The 24,627-nt window shown below is 52.6% G+C and overlaps 1 protein-coding gene across 5 annotated transcripts in view; it reads left to right on the top strand.

Annotated features, from left to right (window-relative positions):
- The window catches only part of GTF2IRD1 (GTF2I repeat domain containing 1), a 97,828-nt gene extending 74,448 nt beyond the window's left edge, over nucleotides 1-23,380 (top strand). For 3 of the 5 annotated variants that reach the window (XM_067309958.1, XM_067309956.1, XM_067309955.1), the window contains exons 18-29: nucleotides 332-515; nucleotides 2,001-2,059; nucleotides 2,274-2,339; nucleotides 3,672-3,755; nucleotides 4,937-5,120; nucleotides 5,949-5,977; nucleotides 12,560-12,607; nucleotides 16,758-16,835; nucleotides 20,350-20,542; nucleotides 21,216-21,253; nucleotides 21,885-22,021; nucleotides 22,640-23,380. In XM_067309958.1, coding sequence (XP_067166059.1) covers nucleotides 332-515; nucleotides 2,001-2,059; nucleotides 2,274-2,339; nucleotides 3,672-3,755; nucleotides 4,937-5,120; nucleotides 5,949-5,977; nucleotides 12,560-12,607; nucleotides 16,758-16,835; nucleotides 20,350-20,542; nucleotides 21,216-21,253; nucleotides 21,885-22,021; nucleotides 22,640-22,708 — 1,169 coding nt within the window. In that variant the 3' untranslated portion in view covers nucleotides 22,709-23,380. The remainder of the gene's footprint in view (nucleotides 1-331; nucleotides 516-2,000; nucleotides 2,060-2,273; nucleotides 2,340-3,671; nucleotides 3,756-4,936; nucleotides 5,121-5,948; nucleotides 5,978-12,559; nucleotides 12,608-16,757; nucleotides 16,836-20,349; nucleotides 20,543-21,215; nucleotides 21,254-21,884; nucleotides 22,022-22,639) is intronic. The other 2 variants (XM_067309957.1, XM_067309959.1) reach the window with 2 other exon arrangements.
- The last annotated feature ends 1,247 nt before the right edge of the window (nucleotides 23,381-24,627 follow it).

Here is a 24,627-nt window from a genome sequence, read left to right as displayed (position 1 = left end):
TCCCCCATCTTCTGCCTGTTGTGTCCAAGTCTGGCAGCTGCAGAGGGACATCCGTGAAGCTTTAGACATGGGGGTCACCTCTTTCTTGTGAAGAGACACATGCAGTGTTTTGAGAAAGTCCTTTTGACAAGAATGTCACTGAAAGGCAGGTTACATTAAACCAGCAAATTCAAAGACAGCTCCCGATTCCTGCATAGATTTTCCCTCAAATCCTTAGGGCACTCTGCATCCGTGGATAGAGTAAAGAAACTCAGCCACAATGTATCGTGACTGTTTTGCTTTCACCCAACTCAGAGGCTTAACAAACTAACGAGATTTGGTCCTCCCTCAGCGAAAGCCATAGGAATTTCAGAGCCGGTCAAAGTTCCCTACTCCAAGTTCCTGATGTACCCCGAGGACCTGTTTGTCGTGGGCTTGCCGGAAGGCATCCTACTGCGGCGCCCAAACTGCTTTGGTATTGCAAAGCTGAAGAAGATCCTACAAGCTAGCAACAACATCCAGTTTGTCATTAAAAGGTAAGATGAGCCGATTAGCCGAAACCTCTGGTGAGGACTTACTGTTTTGAGCTTTTGCTTCTGGGGCTGCAACAGCTGTTGAGTAAGCATCCTGGAAAACATCCATCAGGTGGTCACCTTCAATAAATTTGCTTGATTAAAAGCGATCAGATGACTTACCTTGTTGGAGCTGTTCCCAACAGGGAGCGGTGTTACTGTCAGTCTCTCTCTCTCTCTTCATCTTTTTGTTTTTGAACCTGCCTTTGCAAAGGCATGGCCTTAACAGAAGGGCGTAGCAAAGGACGGGTAATAGGGTGCAAACCTTTAGCCTTCAGGTCTCACCTGGCACTTACGTCTTTGGTATCTCAATAAAGCATCGTTGTGTGGAGAGAAGAGTTGAGTGCAGTCCCTAGACAGTTCCCTGCTATTGTCCAGGTAGAGGAAAAGTATCCAGCACAAGTGACCTGGATTTCAAAATACCTTTAGGTATTTTGTGGAGATTTCTCGCCCAAAAGCTACCTCAGTCCAACCCTGTTATGCTTGAGCAGTCTGATCTGCTCTTCTTCGTGGGTTTAATTTAAAGCCGCTAAGGCACCGAAACTTGATTAGGTGAGAAGGAACAAGTTCCCTGGCCTCGCAGACTTCAGGTGTGGATTGGCATTTATGTCTCAGATGCTTTCTGCTGTTGCTTTGAGTAATTCCAGGCTCTGTGTCCTCTGGCTCATGAACATAGATTCAGTTCTGTGTCCTCTGGCTCATGAACATAGATTCAGTTCTGGCCAGCAGCAATGTCGGAAAAAACTTCTCCCTTACAGAGGAGAGAAGCAATGTAATCAGCTCTGGCTGGCAGCTGAAACAGAAAATAAAAGTGGGAATGTGGAGATTTTGTGGCATCAGACCAGTAATTCACATGTGAGACCAACAGTGCGTTTGGGATTTCTCCCCATCCTCTCCTGTTCCCAAAGCTGTTTCTTTGCAGCGTAGCTTCTAACATGGCTTTGAAGGGCTTGCAACCAGTCCTGGTATCAGATCTCTGCGTGTTTTTATCTTTAGATACCCAAGAGACGTTTTTTTGTGCCTAAAGTGTGTTGAAAAGCAGTGCCCATAGGTGCAGGCTGCTCCTCGGCCAGGCACGGGCTTGCGGGTGCCGCTGGGCGCTATCGGCCACTCCGGGCAGCGCCGGCTGGGAAAACCGCGCTCCCTGGCAGGGGAGGCCGCATCTTGTAACCGTTCCTGGCTGATGATTTAAGATACTCAGCTGTCGGGAGCTTAATCTTATCCCGTAGAGTGTTACGTTGGCTCGCTAAAGAGTCTGTCAGCATGAAAATTATTTCCAAAGTTCCCCTGCTATATTGCAGCAGCTTTAAAATTGCATTAGCCAGATATGTTTAGTGGGTTTGTGGATGGAGGAGCGTTATCCTAGGTGATAGATGGAGCAGTAAAATGTTGATGGTTTACTGTAATGGAACCTCACTGGCGCTTCGTCTGCTTTTTGCTGTTTTCCAGGCCGGAACTTCTGGCTGAGGGGATTAAGGAGACCTCTTCTGACAGCCCAGGAGCTAAAGGTAGGCTCCTGAAACGTGCAGCCGCCAGGCCATTAATAACGAGCTGCAACAGGAATGAAAGCATTTGCTGCAGCCCGTCATTCCTTCCCTTGCCACGTCATTTTTGGCCTGTGCAAAGACAGCCCTGGTATTTGGGGCCTCTGGAAATCACTTCCTTGCTTCATCTCCTTTGGTTGTGCAGCAAACCCTAATTCCTGTTATGTCCCCCTCTCAGCAGCCGGCGAGAGAGACACCAGCGACTCGCTCGTGGACGACGCTGTGAAGAGACAGGGCTTTCAAGGTGAGGACGGGCAGGGTCTGCGAGCCGGCGGATCACGGCCCCGTGTGCCGACTGCTGCAGAGCCACCATGGCCTGGCTGCAGAGGACGCTTGGTCAGAGTTAGCCCATGGAGTTCTTGTTGAACAAACAGAAAAATTGAACCATAAGTAGGAAGTTTTTGTTTTTCTAGTGGGGAAAAAAGTGAGTGAAAGAGTTGGTATGTCATCGTTTGGTTTTTACGGAGTGATCAAGCAGTGGCATTTGCAGAACAAGAGCTAGTCCCACTACAGGTGCACGGACGTACACCCAGATCACGCCTGGTATCTGCGCCCATCGCAGGCACTGGTGACGCAGCTGCAGTCATCTGCAGTTGACGCCCGTGCCGTTTGGGTGCGGGCCGGGGCAGTGCTGCCTAAAACAGCACAAATGCGGAAAAGGAGCAGTCGTGAGATCTTGGGGCTTGGTGGGTTGGTAGAGGAGAAACTCAAGGCAAGGATGGGAAGAAGAAATGAAAAGGAAGAGACAGGGTGAGAGGATAGGAGAGACCCGACAGCCAAAAGTCAAGACGGAGCCAGACGCTGCCGGGGTGGGCAGTCTCATGGGTCCAGACCGGCGACTGGAGAAGCGCTCTGCGTGGTGCCCTAATTAAACAGCTTTGGTTATCTTGCCATCTGACCTTGCGACACACATAATTAAGTCTTCTAAGCCTCACAGTTTGCCTTTTTATGGCTTTTCCAGCCAGATGATGTTTGTATAAATCCCATCTGCGGCACATGCTCAGCCCAGCACAGATCTTGCGGACCTGTCGCACAAAGCGCGCTCCTCGCCTTCCCCCACCACAGCTTTGCTTTCGAAGCTGTTGCTTCTTCAAAAACATAAAGGAGGAAGACCTGGGGATTTAAAGCACATAGTTTGGGAAGGAACTTGGGAAAGATGAGTGCCTCAGGGCTCGAGCGCCCCTTTTCCCAGCACCTTTTCCCTTTCCCCAGCCAGCACCGTGGTGATCTGCTGTCCCGCGGGCGCCGAACGGCCATTGCCAGGGTTGGCGGAGAGCACCAGTGGCCCTGGCCTGCAAAGGATTTTTGGATATGCTTTTGATTTTGTTTTGTTTTAATGTCAGCAATTATCGCAACTGAATCTTCGATTTCATGCAGCTTTTATTCATAGCAAATGGGGGGGGGGGAGACATATTTCTGTTTAGATTATTTTTAAGGACTTTGAATGGCCTACTCCAGAGATTAGCTAATTGCAAGATAAGGACTTTCCTATAATTAGAAAATTGTATTACTTAAAAGTCACAGAGTGCCTTTTAATTTAACAGCAGAAGTCCATAATTGTTTCTTTATTTTACAGAAAATTATGATGCCAGGCTTTCCAGAATAGACATTGCTAACACACTAAGGGAACAAGTCCAGGACCTGTTCAACAAGAAATACGGTGAGAAAGCAGGGTGGGAGTTGTTTTTATTCCCCTCTTCCCTGAATCTATTTCCTCCCTCCCTTTTTGTCCCCATCCCCTCAGTTTCTTTTTGATAACTGCTGGCCAGGTGGTTTCATCGTCCTCCCCTTCCCATCCAGAGCGGCGGCTGTTTTGTGGGGCGCACGCGGGACGCGGTGCCCCGGTTGGGGATTAGGAGCCGATGACGTGTCTCTTTCCCGAGGTGGGAAACAAGAGCCTTTTGTCGAAGGCTCTTGCTGCGTAGGTGGCTCTTGCACAGCAAGGAAGATTCTCGTGATTAGGAGCATGCGGCATTTGTTAATGCTGCCTGCCGTTCCTAGACAGGTTCTTTCTTTTTTTTTTTTTCCTCCCCTTCCATGAAGAACAAAGATGCTAATTTCATTAGCGGAGCATTGTAGAGCCAGCGAGATTTGTCTGAATGCCTGGAAGAGGGGGTGGAGGGGAAGGAGGCGGAGGAGGTTGGAAGGAGAATAAAGAGGGACCGTGGCAAGCGCTCGGAGGAGCCTTCGGAGATGGGTAGATAACGTGCTTCCAACTCGCCTGGAGGTTTCTTAGGGACCCTGCTTGGGCTCTGCAAGGCGTTCGTATGGCCTCCTTCAAGAGTATCTGGTATTTGTTAAGCAAGGTAGGGAGATGCTGTTATCCTCATTTTATAGACAGGAGTGAGACTGACTCTTGCCCTGGTTCCCAGGTGTCTGCTCCCACCAGCCAACAAGCAAGAGCATTTCCTTGCAAGGAAATGTCTGCCCTTAGTCCTGCAGCCAAGCGTCAGAGAGGGCATATGGAGTGGAAACTATGTCCAGATAATGTCCTGAAGCGTGCAGCACCCACCTCTCCATCCCTCCTGCCATGTGTCAGGGTCGCTGTCCTACGGGGCCCCTCCGGCCCCGGGAGCCGATGGTGCCTCTCCTCCGCCCCATCTGCTCTTGGCCGCGCTGCTGCTCTGCACCCTCGCGGTTGCCTTCGACCCCTCCATTCCCATCGTCCCCGGGGCAACGGCCCGAAAACGTTGGTCCGTGACCCAAAGCCTGACATGCCCCGTCGAGCAGCCGGCTCGTTCGGTTCAGCGTGGCGCTTTGGGGAATGGGTGAGCGCCTCGGGGACACGAGCCGCCGCCGCCGCCGAGCGTCACACGCGCTCGCGCCTCGCTTCTCTTCCAGGGGAGGCCTTGGGAATTAAGTACCCCGTGCAAGTGCCCTACAAGCGGATCAAGAGCAACCCGGGCTCGGTGATCATCGAGGGGCTGCCCCCTGGGATCCCCTTCCGGAAGCCGTGCACCTTCGGCTCGCAGAACCTGGAGAGGATATTGGCCGTGGCCGATAAAATCAAGTTCACCGTGACGAGGTGCGTTCCTGCCGGGCAGCAGCGGGAAGCGGGAGGCGCCAGGGCAGGTTGTCCATGCCCGTGCTCGCTCCAGGGCTAAACGCGCCGCCGGCTCTGCCAGCCCTGTCGGAGAAGGGTTATAAATGCTCCGTAACGGCACGGCCTTGCAGCCTGCCGAGAGGCACCAGCTAGGTTGGAAGCTAATGATTTGCCGGCCAGGAGTGAGCTGTAAGACAGAGGGTCCTGCTGCTTTTCGCTCTTGGGCCGCGCCGCTGCCTGGGGTGGAGGAGACGGCACCGGCGCGGGGCCCGGGAAGCCCCGCTCGCCCCGTCGGGGAAGGCGCCGAGAGCGGCGCGGCGGGGCCGCAGCCCCCCGGGAGGGGGGTTAGAGGAGGGAAACGCAGCCGTGGTCTGCCTCTTTTGTAAGAGGCTCGAGATTAAAACCGAAACGTCGCTTGTCTGAGCGGTGCGGAGCTGCCCCCGAGCTCGGAGACGTGCGGGGCCGTGCAGCGTCCGCTCGCAGCGGAGGGGAGACGCTCGCCGTCCCCGAGGGTTTGCAGCCAACCCGGGTGGGTGCCAGCGGGGAGGGAAGACGGGCGGGAAGGTGCTTGCGAGGGATGATCCAAACAGGTCGCTGCCGGAGCTGGGAGTGGAAACCAGGGGTTTTAAGTGCGAATCCATCGCGATTTCGGCTGGGCTCCCCGGTGCAGGGGGCGAGCCGCCTGCGCAAGGCTCCCACGGATCCCGCGGGGGACCTTGGCACGCAGCCCCCCGGGAGGGTGCTCGCTCCGGATGCATCCTCTTCCTGGCGTTTCATTTTAAATCTTCCTTTTTCCTTATTTTTTTACAGGCCTTTTCAAGGACTCATCCCCAAACCCGGTAAGCGTTTTTTGCCTAAGCGATGCACCGAGTCGGTGTTGATGGGCGGTGAGGGAGTCGCAGGATTCGCGCGGCGTGCTCGCTTTATCACCTGGGGGAAAGCTGCCCTCGCCGCACCTCTCCGTGCTGCCCGGTCCGCGCGTTCCGTGCGCTTGCTGAAGCTTCCCCTGACCGAGACAGCTGGCCTTTGCTTCCCACATGCGTCCTGTTGCTATTTCCTTGCATTTTTCAAGAGCTGATGTAGGGCAGGAATCTGCGTTCTGCATTTAAGAAAGTGCATGCTCTTAAAAATAAATATCGGTTGCAGTTAGCTGGCAGGTTCACCGGAGAGGGAGGTTCGCCGGCGGGCCGGGGGCGGCGATGAGCGTTGCCGCTTGATTAACCAGCGGAGCTGCGTTATAAAAAGCAGCAGGTTGCTTGCGCGTGCGGCAGGGCTGTTTATCAAGCCGCGGGAAGCGCGGAGCAGCGACGTGGAAATGAAAACCCCCTCCAAGTTATGAGCATCCCGTGCCCGGGGGAGCGGGGCGAGGGGCAGGGAGGAGGCGCTGGGACCTGGGCGGGCTCTGTAAGTGCCCGTTTCTCCTCTGCCGCCCCGGGTGAGCGCGAGACGTCGCTGGAACGGGCGCCGGGGAGCAGGGGCAGGTCGAGCGCGCCCGGAGGGGATGTCGGCCGCGCAGCAAGGAGCTCGGTTCTCCTGCTCCGCTTTCTGTGAGCTGTTTCTTGCTGGGTTTTAAAACTGGATGGAAAAAATGAAATGCAGGTGTTAAGGGGCGGGGGGGGGGGAAAGCACTGACCGCTAAAATTTGAAGCTTCTGCCTGCATTTCCGTGCTCACGCTGTACGAATGTCCAGTGAAAGGTAGCAAGAGGCCTCAAATCTCCCCTGAAGCCTGCAGAACGGGGTTCCCCATCACTGTCCCATCTGCTGCTCCCTTATCCTGGTGGCGTTTCCCACCATGGGCCCCCGTCGCTGCCGCTCTCGTGGCTCGGCTGCGTATTGCGCCGTCATCGCTATCTCCTGAATTTTTGTCGCTGGACTTGTCCCCTTCGTCCCTCTGCTGCGGTGGGAGAAGCGGGTGAGCGCGGAGCCGCGGGCGCGAGGTGCTGGCCAGAGATGGGTCCTGCTGGCAGGTCGTGCTGAAACGTCGCATGAACCGAGGGTTTCCTGGGCTCTTTTCTCCCGGCTCCGTAGGGTCGGTGAAGGCATATTGAAGGGCAGCAGGGTGGATGCTGAACTTGTGCTCAGAGAGGGAAAAGGGGGGCTGGCGTGTGCGGAGCTAAAGCTCCTCTGAAGCTTTGTGGGAATCCTCTGCCCCGTTTTCAGGAACATGCAGGTTATCTTCACTCGTCCGGTCACCCATTGACTCCTGCCTCTCTGAATTCAGTGCTTTCCCCGTTTCAACCTGTAAATGGATTGCAGTCCCTACGCCCTGGGTTGTGAAGTTCCCAGCTCAGCTAATTTCAGCTTGTCCCAGGAGTTCACAGAATCACAGAAGGGTTGAGGTTGGAAGGGACCTCTGGAGATCATCTGGTCCAACCCCGCTGCTCAAGCAGGGTCACCTAGAGCACGTTGCCCAGGAGCATGTCTAGGCGGGTTTTGAATACCTCCAGAGAAGGAGACAAGGAGTTGGCTTCCCCCAGGTCAGCCTTGCCCTTTGCGGTGCTGCCGCGCTGGTGCCTTCCCTTGGTGCAATGGGACTTACGGCCCCATTTTTCCGGTCGCCCTGACTTTGAGCCCATCCTCAGATTTTACCCCTGACAAGCTGAGCAAAACTCATGCCAGGCTGCAGAAGCCGAACTGCGGAAATGGCCTTGCAGGGAACTTCTCCTTGCCCGTGCACCATTGCAATAACTCAGGCTCTTGCTTCCCGACTCCCCGGAAAAGATATCTTGCTGTTAGAAATGTGGTTTAAAACCTGTCTCCATTCTAAATGTGTGTAATTACAACTGTTGGAAGAGCCCAGATGGGTGCAAAAAATGTTGTCTTCTTTATTGATGGCTTTCCATTTCCTTGGCCAGCCTCCATGGAGATGGCACAATTTAGGGAAGAAAAATACGGCGGACAGGAAAACATTTATATACTGTTATTGGGAACTGCAAAAAAGGTGTTAGACTCCAGAGGCAGCTCTGACAGAAGATGATCTGTCTGGGAAATTCAGTCCAGGGCATGGTCCACAGGTTGATCCTGTGGAACCCGATTTATTGCCCAGCCAAGACTCTGGAGAGGTTCCCAGAGACATCCACAGGCTTTGGATTAAACTCCATGTTTTTGGTTCCCGAGCACCACGTTCCCAGACAGTTCACATCAGCTGGATCTCAGATGAGACTGGGGTAAAGTGCGAGTGTTGCAGAGCTCCAGTTTTCCATGGAATTATAGGGATACACTTTTGGAGTAACCCAACGATGTATCCAATCCTCCAGCCCCATCTTGTCTTTCCGTTCCTCTGCAGTAATCCGTATAATTACATTAAGGGACGCTGATCTGACACAAATCATGCCATTAACAAGGAGCACATCAGAAGGCAAATATTTCAGCCTGCCAGCTCAGCTGGAAACGCAACATGATAAATAGAGATGTAGAGGAAATTGATTTTATTTTCTACGGAGAACTTTTTTTTTTTTTTCCCCTTTCCCTCGGAGTGATTGTCCAGATGTACCTTCGCGCCGTGTGTCTGCCCATACTAGGAGAAAAGCACAGAAATATTTTATTCCACGCTATTGCATTACCGGAGCAGCCCCTGGAAGAGGTCACGCAATCCCTGCTCCTCTCTCCCCACCCTGGGCTCAGCCAGGCAGCGCCGGCTTCGCGTCCCTTCCTCGCAGTTCCTAGGTGTAGGCGGCACATTTTAAGTAAGAACTGTTACAGACGAGTGATTTCTTTTTGTTTTTTCTTACCCGACACCTCAATTTGTTATAGACTATTCCATATTTTTGCTAAATCTTAGGAGGCAATGCAGGAACTTGAAATTATTTTATAACAGGGCTACCACTGGAATGTCTCTTCAATAAAAAGGCTATTTTTATCTTCCCCCAAAAAAACCCGTTGACAGCAATAACCTCTCTTCCGTTGTACCATCCTGTTACACCTGAGTTGATGGTAGCAACACAGTGGTACATACGTCACTTTTGCTTTGATCGCTTTTCATCTGCCTTAACAAAATTAATAATTTCAAAATAGCCATAGAGCATAAAAAATGAAATATAAGAGAAGTTGTCATGTTCTTTTTACCTGCATCTTTTGTATTAAAACCCTGCTAGGTAAAATCAAGCCCAACAGAAGTGCATCCTTGGCATTAAAAGAAAATCTACGGAAATCATTTTATTTTGCAAAAGAACGTTAAAATAAAAGCGATATTTACTTACGGCTTGCAAAAGCCAGTAAGAGCTAGAAAGTCCAGGAGGCTTCTTTATAAATGCACCCGGAGTTTATACCTTTGTGGTTCAGCTAAACATTGCGTGAATAACACGCGTTGTAAAGGGGAAAGAAAATTTCGGCCGGCGCGGGGGCGGCTGCGGCGGCGGCGGCTGCTTTTGCAGCGGTACCAGTAGCTGCGGGACCGCGCAGAACCGGGCTCGTTCGCCGCGTCTTTGGGGCGCAGCAATTTTTTTAAATACTGCAGCGGCGGATGGCAGGATTGCAACGCAATCTCGAGCGCCTCGCGTTCTTTTTCTCGAGATTATCTGTAATTTTGCTGTCAAGATGATATCTCTCCCCTAATGGGTCGCAGTCGCCTGGGTGAGATCCAAGTCCTATCAGCTCCGAGACGACTGGAGGGAGAGCTTGTGCGCGTAGCCTGTGTTATCTGCCTTCAGAAGAAGGTGGTTTTGAGAGTGAGGCCATTTCTGGGGAAAAACACTGCAAATAAGCGATTTAGGAGCTGTGGGGTGCAGAGTCCCGTGCAGAGTGGTGGGACTGGCACGCGGGACGCAGGGTCCCCGCGGGCTGCGCAAAGCCCTCCGAGCGAGCACAGCCCCCTTGGCCTTTAGAGATTTTCATTCCGTTTTCCAGTTTTTCTTCTCTCCGCCGATGCTATCGGCTCTGCGCAAAAGACCTTCAAAATGCTTTTTCAATTGGCACGAGCTTCCAGCGCCAAAACAGCAGTAGGAGAGCGGGGCTGCAGCTCCGGCGCTGTAAATGCACGCTTCTCCTTTCTTTTCTTCTTTCCCGAGGCGCGGAGATACAAAACAGGCTTAATTTGAGCCTTTGGAAAAAAAATATCAAGCATAAGTAATCTAGCAAAAAAAAAAAAAATCTTTCTGTATGTTAATTTTTATGTGCTTTGATTGAAAATGTACACCAGCTCCATCTGTCCTATTCCCAAAACTCCCTACCGCACTGATAGATTATTTCCCATACTCCAATTAATAAAGTAGGGCAGGCAGTGTTCTTTAATTAAAAAACCACACATCCAGGCATCCTTTTTTTTTTTCTTTTAATCACAAGAGCACAATCCTCCGCAAGACTTGGATGAGCCGTGCCTCATGTTTGAAACTTCTAACAAAAAAGGGAAAAGCACTTGATCCGACAGCGACCCGAGCGGAGCGGGCTTCGTTCCTTCGCCTGTTTGCTGTCTGAAGTCCAAACCCCCAGGCTTCCTTCATCCCTCCGTCCCGATATTTAACCCGTGCGAGGGCAGTCGGATTATTGTTCCTTCTTATCTGCATTCCTTTTATCCGGGATGAATTTTTTTTTTTGTAGTGCTAAGGTGATCGATTACTGGTTTTAGTCTGAAGGTGGAAAGTCAAACAGCGAGTGTGAAGAGTTGTGTAAAGCCTCCAAAGCCTTTTTTTAAGCACCTAGCGCTCGTGCTCTGCAATTCAAATCACCATTTTCTGTGCCGTTGCTTCTCCTTTTCTCTTTCGCGTGCCTGCGCTACCTCTTCACCTGCGTCGGAGGGTAACGCCAGCCGGTCCAAGGTGTCACGGTCCCTTTGCTCTTCCTGATTCTCCGTGTCCTTTGGAGAACCCCGAAAGCCCTTTTTCTCCCGTGCTACTGTTGTGCGTGATGATGAGACCATGCTCCTGCCTGCCTGGAGTGGTGGGACCGTGCTCCTGCCCATATGTGGTGGTGGGGCCGTGCTCCTGCCCATGTGTGTGGTGGTGGGGCCGTGCTCCTGCCCTTGTGGGGTGGTGGGACCGTGCTCCTGCCCGTGCGAGGTGGTGGGACCATGCTCCTGCCCTTACGTGGTGGTGGGACCGTGCTCCTGCCCACACATGGCGGTGGGACCGTGCTCCTGCCCACGTGTGTGGCGGTGGGACCGTGCTCCTGCCTGTGCACACGCTCTCCCTGGCTGCCAGGAGCATCTGCAGCCACTTTGGTGAGACGACTCCCAGGCTTAAGGTGCAGCACATGTGGGTTACCAGGACAAAAAATTCAATTATCTTTCTTAATCAGCTTGCTTTAATAGAAGCACCTTGAAGTTTTCACCAGGACTGATGAAAATGCCTGTGTCCAAGCTCCTTTGCACCACCGGAGATGCTGCCCCTGCCCCTTCTAAACCTTCTGACTAGCGCTCCTAAACACCGGCCGTACGCAGGGCAGTGCCGCGTCCCCTGCGCAGCGCGCCGGCCGCCCCGGCAGCCTGGCTGCTCCTTCCTGCAGCCCGTAGCATCGGCGTTTTGTGTTTTCCTGGTCGATCCGTCCTTGTTCACGTTGTGGCCTCTGGTCGATGCGTCACACCCAGGTTTTTGCAGCCCTTCTGCGATCGGACCCCGTCTGGACGGACGGTGCAAGGAAGGGATCTGGTGCAAGGAAGGGATCTGCTCGGCGAAGGACAAACGCGGTTTGGCAGAGAGCTCGTGCGGGACGTTGCTGCGGGCGCCCTGCGCGCGGGAACCAGCCCCGCTCCCCGTCTGGGACGTTGGCGTCAAGTCCCTCGACGCCGAGAGCTGGGCCAGGAGCCGGTGTCTTCTCCTGTTCTTCGGTTCGCTTCTGATATCCCTCGTCGTTTCATAGCCGGGGGCTGGAGCCAGCCTCGCCGCAGGGGTCCCGTTTTCTCCGTTTTCCTCCCCGCTGCTGCAGAACTAACGCAATTTCCCTGTTTACTCTGCACCCGCTTTAACCTGCAAATTTCCCTCTGGTTTTTTTGGCAATCCCCCCTTGGAGGCTTCGCTCGGGATACTGCATCTGCCGACGGGAGCGCTCTCCTCGCTCTCGTGGCGCGATTCGGGCGCCGGGCAGGGGGCCGCGCGGTTCCCCTGAGCACCCGCAGCGGGTTTGTCCGGAGCGCGGGGAGCCCTGGTCCCCGAGCGACTGCGGGGACGGGACGGGGTGACACGTGCTCGGTGGCTCCCAGCCCTCACTGCCGCTCACCTCTCCCTGCCCAGCGGGGTGGGCGCCCGGGGTGCCCACGGGGCTGGCGCGCGGACGAGCAGCGAAAATAGCTCAGTGAAAACCAGTGGGACAACTGAGGCGGTCTGGATGCCAAAGGGCCTCAGGACCAGAGCAGTTCTGAGCGGTTAAGGACAGGGTCGCCCTGGGTTTTGCTTTTATTTGTGAACAAGAAAACCAAGCTGTAGCACTCATTGCTCTCTTTTTCTTTCTCTCCTTTTTTTTTTTTTTCTTCTTTTAACTCGTGCTGTAGCCCCTAGACGGATAACGTCATTGGAAAAAGCATACGCTGCCTTGAATGGTACGTAGCTCAGCTGATGCATCGTAGATGGTAGCAGACAAGAAATGCGCTTGTGTTTTAATGTGGGAAAGAAAATATCTTAAAACGCCCCGATTCCAGGTATTTTTTCCTCCCCGCTGTTTCCCAGTGATACCAAGAACTGAACGATGCAGCATGTGTTTAACAGTGTCTGGTTGTTGTTATTAATCCTACCTGCGTTTCTGAGCCCCCCTTGCTGCAGGCCCCAGCTCTGCTCCGGACAAACTGCCCTGACGAGTCACGCTTAGCTCCTCCGCGCATCTAAGCAATTAATTTGTTAAAAAGTCCATCTGCAATTCACAGCAAGCACTTTGGGGGATTCTTTGCTTTGCTTTAATGCATACAGTGGGCTGGAGCTGGCGTGCAGTAGGGCAGGCTCCATGCATTTAATGTATGTAATAATTTGCAGGAGGAGAGAAGAGCTTGCCTGCTTTGCAGCTCTTGCACGGCAAGGTATATCAGCGCAGCCGGCTTTGGCAGAGCCGGGCTTATTCGTCTCAGCTGCGCTTCTGGCCCCGTGTCTGGATGTTAATTGCATGCTCCTACAAGTTTATAGTTACACGTAGAAAACATGCGTATGTCAGGCTAATTCTAATTGTATTTAAAGCTGTGTCACTGTGGAATAGCCTCGTTGCGGTTGGCGGGTTCGTTCCAGATTCACACCGGTGTAATTGCATTTGCGCTCTGACAAGACGCTGGAAGACGAGGCGCGTGTTTATCCTCTTACAATTCGGGGCCGAATTGCGATACCCTGAAGCCCGCCGGTTGCCTGGCTCGGCCCCGTGTTTCTCGGAAACGAAGGGGATCGCTGCCTTGCGAGCGCCGGTAGCAAAAGCTGAGCCGCTTGCGCTGCAAGCTACGCTGGCGGTAGTTATTTAGTTGACGGAGGTTTATGAAGCGCGGGCGGCCCAGCCGCGCGGCCGGCGGTGGATGGTCGTTTGGAGCGTCGGGAAGACCGTTTGGGGCCGCGCTGAGTGCGGGCGCAAGCACGAGTCGCTGAGTGCAGCGTTAGAGGAGAGACGTGTCGATCCGCTGAGAAAAGCGCAACGGGCAAGTCTTTCCGAACCGCCTCCCCCCAGCGCGTAACGGGAGCGAGGCGAGGGGTTACGGCAGCGCGAGGCGGGCCTGGCCGAGACGCGGGAACGGGAGCGGGAGCGGGGCGGCTCGACCCGCGCAACGCCCCGTGTCGCAGGTGCTCTTGGTTTGGCCGTGCTGAGGTTTCACCGTGGAGAGCAGGTCTCTGCACGGGGCATCAGCAGACGTCACGCACGGAGACCTTATTTACACGTGGAACGCGCTGGATTTGGTTTTGTTGGGTTTTCTTAAAGTCGCTAGAAAAATAGGTTACGTTTTGGATCCTGTTGTCTAATAACAGACACCTAAAATCCATTTTTTAGTGCCCACTGGGTAGGACTTGGCGTTTCTAGAAGAAATGTTGAGCTCCGACAAGCCCTACTGAAAAATGGCAAATGGTGATTTAAAAGTGCGATTGCTTAAATATAAGTGTATATGGAGGGAATGGGGCTCCTCAGTCCAGGCAAGCAGGATCAAAGAAACCCAGCAAACAGGCATTTTATTTTAATTAAAAAAATAAAAATAAAAGAAAAGCTGATAGCACAGAACCGAACCCGAAAGCCTGCGTCACCCTGCTCTACGGAGGGGACTCGGCACAACCAAGGGTGCTGGCGGCCTCCTTACGTCAACCGTTTCACAGTGTCAGATGTCTAAAACGCGAGATCTCTCTCGCCCGAAGATGTCCGAGGACGGAGGCGGTGCAGTGCCGGGATGCTGGAGCATCACCGGAGCGGCTGTGCTGGGAGCGGCCTCGGCGTGCTCCTCCGGGCTCCCTCTCCGCCTGCTCCGCTGTGCGTGCTCGCTCGGGGTGTCCCCCGGGCTGCGAGAGCGCGCGCCGGTGTCGGGAGGTGGGAAGGTGGGAGTCCTGCCCCGCCGCGCGGCAGGAAAAAAGGTAGTTGGGTCGCTTGGAGCGTTAGCGGCAAGGAAAGAGCCCTGGGGAAACAGAACCACTGCAAAATTAAGCAAGTGACAACACCTGGTTCTGATGTTTCTTTCTTTGTCTGCTACCATCTATACATCCATACGGCTGCATATACGCCTGCAAGGGACCGAGCCCAAATGCCGAGGAGGTCGCAGAGGGAGCCCGCAGGGGCCGGCAGCCCCGGAGCAGCACCCGTACGCGGGCGGCGGAGAGGAGAGTCTTGCCTCTTTCTTGAGATCAGAGCTGCTCAGGGACCTTGGTTTTGCTTTATTTTATTTCGTTCTGCTCTATTTGGTTTTTTGCTAGAGCCCTTCCCAGTTCCTTTGCTGCAGTTTCTGGATTTGCAGTGCTACTCGGCCTTGAGGTTCCTTCGCAGACACGTCTCCCTTTCTCCTTGCTACACGCCGACCTACCGAACTACTATTTTCCAGGCCACTCAGAAAAGCAGCTTTTGGGAGGCCGGACCCTGCAGGAGGGATGTCCCCCTTCTTCGCAGGAGCGCGAGCCACGGCGTTGCCACACCGCGGGATTTGTGTCGCGAGGCCGCTGGTATTAGTGTGCTGCTCGAAAGCCCAGCTCCGCGAGGCAGGGACTCGTGCAAGGTTGCCAGCTTGTATTTAAAGCAAAATTTCAAGCCGTAGGGTTGTTCAGCGACCTTAAAAACGGAGTCTAGGGCAGCATTAAGGCAAGGCAAAAAGATTTAAATCACGTCTGTTATTGTTGTTACTGTTATTGCTGTTATTATTAATCGCACCGGTGCAGCACTGAAATGGAGGGATTTGGAAGGACTGAACTCGCCTCTCCTTTGAGAGCAATCCGGAAAGCCGCCCCGCGGCAGGGAGGCACCCGGCTTTCTGCCGTTGCAGCACGGCGGCTGGAGACCCCCCGGCCTCTCTGAGCGGCCTGGGCAGCGGTGCCGTCGCGGGGCGCCGGCGTGGGCTCGGCTGCCGCCCGGGGGGGCGCAGGGCCGCGGCGTCCCGTGGCTCCGCTCGCCCGTCCCGCTGCAGGGTGGCCGTCCCCGAGCCATCCCCTGCCACAAGCCCAGCTTACCCCAACGCCTGCGGTCCGGTGCAAAGGGCCCCCGTTAAAAGCTTATTTTGCACCGCCTGCAGCACGACTGCCCAGCCAGCGCCGCGGTTGCAGCTGCACCAAGGATGCAGGAGTAAACAGGGAGGAAGAGTATCCCCCAAAATGCTTGCCTTGGCTGCAGAGTAGCCCCCAAAATGCTTGCGTTGGGTGCAGCGAGGTTCGCTGCGGCACCACTGCCCTGCGCGGCTGCTGGACTGCGCTCTCCGCCGAGCAGACCGTAAATAAGTAGCCAAATTAAAAGCCCGTGTAATCTTGCCAGATGCACATCCCGGTTCACCGGCCTCTGCTTCCCAGCAGCAGGAGCTCACTTGTGGTGCTGCCCAAAAGCCCGCGCGTGTCTGCACGCTGGCACGCCTGGGGTGCTGGATATAGCCGTGCGTCTCAGAGCTGCATAGGTGAACCGCAAGGAGAGATGGAAAAGATTGTTCCAGTGGGTCCTTTCTATCTGTGGGGTGGAAAAGCTTTACTGGGGGCAGGTATTGAATGCAGTCGTTTTTTCCTGGAGCCTCCCCGAGGATGCTGAAGAGCTGGGGAGAAATCTACTGACACAGTCACATCGTTTAAAATGAGAGAATAGAGAAGAAACTGTTTGGCATGATGAGGATAATTAAAAAAGCTAGTAAAGCCAAGCTGATTATATGGCATATTATAAAACAATACTGTACTTAGGAGCCTAGCTATAAAACTGCTATCTCATTCCTTGATATCACTTGTGGGAGCATTTGTGGCACCGAGGGCCTGAGTCTCTGTTGCTTTGCATATTTTGCAGTCATTTACAGCACCGCAAAGTGGATGTAAAATGCTATCAACTATGTAAGCGCGTGGCAAATGCAGATTTGGCAGCATTTTATAGCTACTTTGCACAGCTCTGAAAGGTGACACAAGGTGCAGGCAAAGAACAGCCGCATCTGAGGAGCCTCCACATTGCACTGGGGCAGAGGAGCCTTGAAGTGCAGCAACGCGTTCTTCTGTGCGACAGCGGGATGGGTCTTGCAGGGGTCAAAATGAAGCAGGATATTTTAGTCCTTACCCCTTTTTGCTTTGCAGATGAGGACGATGCAAACAGGCTTGGAGAGAAGGTGATTCTCCGGGAACAAGTGAAAGAGCTTTTCAACGAAAAATACGGTGAGTCTCCCATCTGCACACATAGCAAAGTGAGTTTGTTTTTGCTGACAGCAGCCGTAGTTAAAATTAATTACACCGAAGGCCTCTATTTATAGGACAAGCGCACGGCAGCCTGCTGCAGCACAGGTATCTTCTCACTGCTTCACGTTACAGCTTGTCCCTAGGGATGTTCCCATGTCTCAGTGCTGACAGTTGAGACTGTGACCTTCTCGTTGACATCTCCTCCTTGAAGAGGGGAGGGAGGAAGAAAAAATGCATCCAAAGAATAGGATTTGTTCAGTCTGGCATCAACCTTGAATGCATTTTTAACGTGCCCTGAGCCAGCGCAAGCAGTGGTGTGTGCACTGAACGTGCTGGCCGTGCACGGAGCTCCCGGCAGGCAGCTTCTCCCACCTGCTCTGCCTCTTGGCTGCAGAGCAGGATAAAGCCCAGCACAGTGCGTGCAGAGATGGAGCGTGGTGTCTGCTGGAGCCGCAGCAGAAAAGCAGGTCAAGACACTGAAGAAGATTTGAAAATGCAATTCTCAGGCTCCCCGCGTGCCTAGTTAAAAAAAAAAGCCCTTCCTCACCAGTTGTTGGTGAAACGTTGATGTCATCTCCTGAGCTTGACTCGTCCCAATCGGACATCCCGACCAGCCTGTCTGGGCAGTGATTGTCCTGCGTTTCAGAGGAGCCTGCATTTCCATATGGGTCCTGGCACTGCACATGGCCCAAGCTTAGCTTTTTATTCTAGAGGCCCTTGGGGAAGAAGTAACTCGTGACTTCTGGTCTAACTAGCCCTCCTAACTTGGAAATGGTCTCCTTCTGCTGTTGGCTTCAAAACATTCAACTCAGGTTGTGCTGGTTTTAGCTTCCGATAAGCACAGTTACTCCTGCGAGAACTTTTCCTTACATCCATAGGCTTGTAAAAGTACAGGGAAAACATGTGCCTTGTGCCATTGCCCTGGCTTAATGCTACACCCAATGTGTCCCAGTGACCAGGCTGTGTAGGCTCTTCCCAGCTGCCCCTCTGTAACCTCTTGCACAACCTTGGGGTTGTCCTAATGGAGAACAAACCTTGGACTGAGGTTGCATGTGGAGTAACAGAGCTCTGACCCAGCATGTTGGTTTGCAACAGCTGCGGAGAAAAAACGAATAAGAAAAGAAGTGAAGCATGAGGAGCTGGGGGCCAGGGAGGGGAGCAGGCAGGCTCTCGTTTCGAGCGCTTGTGTCTGCTGAGAAAGACGGGGTGTGATGGGAAGGGTGTGCTCTCCCAGCAAGAGCCGTGGGAGAGCCCCGCTCCCCCTACGTGCGCACGCACATACAATCTGGCTGCTGCTGGAAGCCTTCCAGCTGAAAAATCAACAGCTGTTTGCTAAATAATCGCTGTCCCGCTCTCTATTTATTGCTCATAATCTATCTGTATAATGTGTTTATCGCATGTTAAGGGACTGAGGCACAGGACTTGAGTCATGCCCCAGCTGCAGAAGTGCGAAGGGGAAGTAACTGCACCGAAGTCGCTAGGGGCTGTGCTCACGCGCGGTGGGTGTTTAAGGTCAAAACGCGGCTCTGAGAGTCTGGGTCCTGCTTAGCAATCCCTGCAGGCTTGCTTTAGCCTCCGGTGGCCAGGTTATTTCAAAGTGGCCGCTTTGCGGAGTTTTTTGCATCTTTTTTTTCCCAAGTCGTTTTTACTGACAAGCGTCAGAGACGTGATACCCGTCAGATGGGTTATGAGTCTAATCCAAATGCTTCTGAACCTGCAGCTGTGCCTTGCGCAAATGTGCTGATCGAACACGAAGTGCCAGGTGGGCTCATGCTAGATGGAGATCAGAGATGAACTCTCTGTAAAGAAATCTGTCAGAGCAGCAGCTCACACCTTCAGCGCGTAGGTTTGGGGCTTGCAAAAACGTGAGGCAAGAGCAGGTCTAACTACTCCCCTTCCCTTTCTGCTTCACCGCAGGCTCCAGGGAAGGCTGGGAACATTAGTGGGAAATGAGGCGGACTGGAAAGCTTTGCTCCACCAAGGGGTTGGGTTGGGGCCCGAATCCAGCCTCGTGGCTCTGGCGGAGGGACAGCGTTGGCAGCAGGGCGTGTTGGTAGCACCTGTAGGTGTGTGCATGCTTGGAGATGACAGGTCTTTAAAATCACAGATGGCCCAGAGAGTGCAAGGAGGGTGGGAGTCACAGAATCACATAATGGTGGAGGTTGGAAGGGACCTCTGGAGATCATCTGGTCCAACCCCCCCTGCTCAAGCAGGGTCACCTAGAGCTTGTTGCACAGGATTGTGTCCAGTCGGCTTTTAAACATCTCCAAGGATGGAGACTCCACAACCTCTCTGGGCAACCTGTTCCAGTGCTCTGTCACCCTCACAGTAAAGAAGTTTTTCCTCATGTTCAGACAGAGCTTCCCGTGTTTCAGTTTGTGCCCGTTGCCTCTCGTCCTATCGCTGGGCACCACTGAGAAGAGTCTGGCCCCAACCTCTCTACACCCTCCCTTCAGATACTATACACATTGATAAGATCCCCCCTCAGTCTTCTCTCCAGGCTGAACAGGCCCAGCTCTCTTGGCCTTTCCTCATATGAGAGAATTTGCTATTTCCCACCGTGCAGGAATTACACGGGGCACCCAGAGAATCAGCAGTGGCGTGCCAAAGGAAGCACTTTTTATGCAGCACGTAATTAAATTGTGGTGTTGCATTGCTGCAGGATGCTGCGGAGGCCAAAGGGATAAAGGGGGTGAAAAAGCAGGTGAGACAGATTTCTGCAGCACAGGGCTCTCGGGGGCTGTCGAATGCAGCATGCGGGGTGCGATCCCTCCCGAGGACCCCCAAAGTGCCGCTAGCTGGAAGCCAAGATGAGACAAGCAAGGGATAAGCAGGTGTCTCTCATTTGCCTTATTTCCTATGCTCTTTTCCAAGGTCTGGCTCCTGACCTCAGCCACAAGGCAGGGCGCTGGGCTTGCTGGGCTGGCCCATGCATGGCAATGGTGCTCTTTTACAGAGCAGAGATGAGTGTATAAATACTAGACTATAGGTCCTGTAAAACAGTCCTTATGTGAGCTTCATAGCAAGGTTTTAAATAAGGATTAATGGAGCAGGCAATAAATCGGTGTACTGCAGCAAAGGTCAGCCTTGGCAATTCAGCAGCACAACAGGGCTGCAGTCACCAGGGCAAAGCCCCAGCAGAGCTGGGAGCACGTGGTGAAGGCAGCCTTGGCTTCCCAGCCTTGTCCCAGGCCTCACTCCTGCAGTCGGCTTGATCCCGAGCCCTGCAGTGGTCGTTGGGAGGGGATTCATTGTGGGAAGGCTGAATATCTGCGGAAATAGCTGAAACGTGGGAAGGCTTTCCAGCCACTGATGGCAGGTCTTGTTCTGTGTGATACGTCTGTGCTCTCTAGCAAGTGCTTTGCTATTTAAATTTCAAGGAAAGTTCATGGAGCAGGGTATCTGGTGTTGAGAAGAGTGTGGTAAGCTTCAGGGCAGGTCAGCTGGTCGGCCCATGGTCACTGGTTTGCTGTCCTCTGCTCTGCCCTTATAGGAGAAGCTCTGGGGTTGAACCGGCCCGTCATGGTGCCCTATAAACTCATCCGGGACAGTCCTGATGCCGTGGAGGTTACTGGCCTGCCAGACGACATCCCGTTTAGAAACCCCAACACCTACGACATCCATCGGCTGGAGAAGATCCTGAAGGCCCGCGAGAACATTCGGATGGTGGTTATAAACCAGCTCCAGTAAGTTTCTCTAGTTTTGGGACTCGGGAAGTTTTCTCTTTGTTAAATGTCACCCTTGTTTCTCCAGCCACTAGTCCAGTAAGCCACTGCGGTCCCAATTTATCCCCTTGGGATGTGGGGCCCAGTGAGTTTCTTCCTGCAGTTCGAGATGACCACGTTGCTAAGGAGCTCAGAGCTTGGGCAGGGCTGTACTGCCGTTGCGAATGCGATAGCCCTGTTTCGATTCAGAGAAGGTGGACCTGTGTGGACGTAGTGCTGAGGCATTTTGTAGATTACTTGAGGTAGTCCAGGAGTCTGAGAGAAGGAGTCTTTTTGCTCCTGCTGACCTGGGGTTGCCACAGGACCTGCAGACTGGCCTGAGCGGGAGTGAGGAACAGCAGAAACAGGCTCAGAGCAGCCCGGGGGAGATGGGAGAGCTGGGGCGGCCACGAGGCAGCTTGCCCAGACTCAGAGACCTGCGGAGCTACTGCAGGTTGTCCTGGGCAGTGGGGGAAGCTCCTGTTTCCCATCACCGCACAGGGAGGCAGCCCCGCGTCCAAGCTCAAAGTCCGGGGTCTGGGCTGCGTCCCCGCATTTGGGCAGCAGAAACCTCCCGCAGAGACGTGGCCAGGAGAAGTGCAGGCATCTGCCTGGCCACATGCATGCTCTAATCCTCCCTTCGTTCCTCTCGCAGACCCTTTGCCGAAATCTGCACTGAGGCCAAACAAACAGGTAAGCGGGGTGCTAAAAAAGTACTGGTGGCCCTGCTGTGGCAGGCAGGGAGAATATAGGGCCACGAAATGCGCGGGGCGGCAGACGGCACTGCGCGGAGGTGTTTGTCTCTCCAGCATCACCAGCCAAGGCTAGGAGAAAGATCCTACCTGGGGGAAAAAAAACCCTCACCGACTCAGCATCTGTTCAGGCACGAATCGTCCTCATAGATGATTGTGGTTTTGTCGGTTGGGGAGAGACATGTATGGTTCGACTAAAATTTTCACCATATTCTGGAGGATTTGGTTGTCCTTGTCCCATTAGCAGTTTATTCACTGGATAAACCCCTTAATTTGACTCTTCATTTATCAGTTGAGCTTCTGAGGAAACAAGGTTTCTGTGATCTCTGTATGTGCGTTTCTCTGTCTGTCCCATCCTCCCCAATAAATTTCAGCCCGTTTTAACCAAATGTGTCAGAATTAGCATCCCCTACAGATAAGTAAGATCCTACAAGTGGAGGCGGTGAGGTGGCTAACGGCCAGGCTTTGCAAAGATTTGGGTGCGCTTCCGTAGGGGGCCATGGAAACAGCCCACCCACCTGCAGCGCTTTCTCGGCATTCGGATGTCCCATGTCTCTCCTCTTTCCCTTCAGACAAAGACAGCAGCGTTCCCAAGCGGAAGCGGAAGAGGATCTCCGAAGGGAACTCCGTGTCTTCCTCTTCCTCCTCTTCCTCCTCCTCCTCTTCCAATATGGAGTCTACGTCATCCACAAATCAGATCTCACTTGTGGTAAAGCCTTCCAAATATTAAGCGGGTTACTGCCTACCTATCTTTCCGCTTCAGGATGCTGCTCTCTGCTCTCTACGAACCAGCGCCACTTCCCTTCACTTGACCTGACAAACGCCGTAAAGTGCGATGTAAAATGGCCCGACCAGGTTTGGCGAAGGAGGGGGACGCAGCTTTGGAGCTGCCTTTTCTCTCTGGGTTTCTAGGGGGTTGTCAGCGGAGCAGTCTCCGGCGAGCAGGGGCCCCCGCGGCCTGGCCGCGGCGGCGCTCGGGCTCACGTTGTCCTGGGAGAGATGCAGAGCTAACCCTTGCGTCAGGTAGCGGATCACAACTGTAAAAACAGTGAAATCAGTGGACGTGCAACCTGTTGTCCCTCAGGGTTTGGCTGCAGTCGTGTGTGATACCAAACGCTAAAAAAAAAAGAGGAGAGAGAGAAATATCAACTTAAAGGTTTTTGTTGGGTTTCCTGGTGGTGTTTTGATTTTGGGTTGGTTCTTTAATCTTATTTGGAAAGTGGGAGCATCAGCCCGTGTCTGAACATGTCAGAGATTTGATGTATGCATGTTTTTGTGTTGTGTCCTAACAGAGACTTTTGCCTTCTTTTCTCTCCCTCTCTTTCAGCAATGGCCCATGTACATGTTAGACTATGGTGGTCTAAACGTCCAGATCCCAGGACCTATTAACTATTAGACCTCAATACCGAATAAGAACCTCAAATGAAAGAATAAATAAATAAATGTAATTTATGTAAAAAGTGTATATTCCAATATGTATCAATGCCTTTTAGTTTTTCCAATGATTTTTACACTATATTCCTGCCATCAAGGCCTTTTTAAATAAAAATAAAAAGTGTTGCCTTGCTCTTAAAAGTACTTATTTTATTACGCATATTACTGAACTATGAATTGCATTTGTAGGTAAGAGTAAGTACAGGAGGGCATCTCTGGACTGACAAACCTTCTTGTCATACTTTGGCTGCTCAATAAAGTCTTTAGTGTCATCAGTGTTTGAAACAAAGAGGTTTGACACGCTTTAATGCTTCCTTTGCTACTGATGTCTTCCGTAAAAATTTGCTTACAGAGATGCAAGAGGATTGGTGCAAAATTGCACCACTGTGGAAGATGAGGGACCGAATGCTTACAAGCATCGAAGACCTGGGCCCGTGAGCAGCACAGAAGTGGTTTTAGCAGAAAGGTTTTGAGCAGAAGGAAGGTTTAAGGCCACATTATCCCCACCAAGGAGAGAGATGCCACAGGCTCCCTGTTTGGTGTCGTGTCTAGTGCCCACCCGCCTTAGAAACTCAGAAGCAATTTGTTATGTGCATTTAACCATCCTCTGAAACAGTAAAAGATTTTCATTTCATGATGTTCTTCACCATCTGTGATTTTCCAAAAGATTTTGGTGCCTTAAGGAGTGAGGAGAACTAGCAGAGTAAATACAGATTGTCTTCTTTGATGCTAGACTAGTTCAGTAACACTGGACCAAAAGTTGCTCATGTTGTTCCTGAAAGACATGCGGGAACGTGCTTCCTGCAGCCCCAGCGTGTCCTTTGCACGCCTGGGCCCAGTTCGTCCTGTAAGAACAAAATGAAGCAACCCAGTAAACTGAAGAAAATAAATAATTGTAAGTTATTTTAATTTGTAAATTGATTTACGATTTCTGCAGTTATACTTTAATTTCACTAGTGGATTTTGGCAGCAGAAGCTAATGCAGCCAACCGCTATTACTCATCCCCATGCATCTTTAACTTGTATTTTACATCCAAGGAGATCTGCGCGCAGGTAAGGTAGCGTGGTAGCTAGTGCTCAGGCACTTCAGGCACGATGGTGGTATAAGAAGCCAACTCGAACAAAGGAAGTAAATGCTGAATGTGGCGCCGAAAGAAGTGGTGCCCACACTCGGAGCAAGCACAGTAGGAACGACGTGGCCCTCTCCGAAACAGCAGTTATGGGTTGTGTCTTAGCCTGAGGATCAGTTGTGATGAGGAAGATGAGGAAAGGTAGCACATCCAGCAGACACCTTCCCCGCTAAATCTGGTACCGCCCGGTAAAGCAAGATGCCTCTGGCTTGCTTCTTTGCCCAAATGGCAAAACGCTGAGTTACTTTGGGGTAACCATTGCTCAGCTTGGGCTCTGCTCACCAGGCATCCTTGCGGGCTTCAGGACAAGTTACAGCTTTTTCCACCAAGCAGGTCTGCAGCCTTGAGCAGCAGCTGCCTCGGTCATTGGGGCTTCTGCGTGTACTCGGCGAGGAAGGAGACAGTAGCAGATGCAGGGATCAAAGTCACTTGTGGCAGCTCTTCCTAGTGTAATGCACTTCTTCATTCGTTTTATGGGTTTTCGATCTGCTTGAGTCCTTGTCTTTTCATCCACGAGAGGATTTTGATCATGGGCAGAACTTTTCAAAGCAGCTGCAATTTTATTTCCATGTTCTTAACTTCCATTTGCCGTCGAGTTAGATGCCAACGATCACATGAGGTAATAAAAGCCCAAATAAATGTAAGAGAAGGCACAAAGCTGGCAGCCAAAGGAAGGGCAGAAATCTGTATCAGTGGCCCCAATTAGAAATAGTTTGACGTCTGAACAGATGGCATCAAAATCTAGTCTTTC

This window comes from Apteryx mantelli, chromosome 22 (assembly GCF_036417845.1).
Source record: "Apteryx mantelli isolate bAptMan1 chromosome 22, bAptMan1.hap1, whole genome shotgun sequence".
Taxonomy (NCBI): domain Eukaryota; kingdom Metazoa; phylum Chordata; class Aves; order Apterygiformes; family Apterygidae; genus Apteryx; species Apteryx mantelli.
This window is presented reverse-complemented; position numbering and strand designations above follow the sequence as displayed.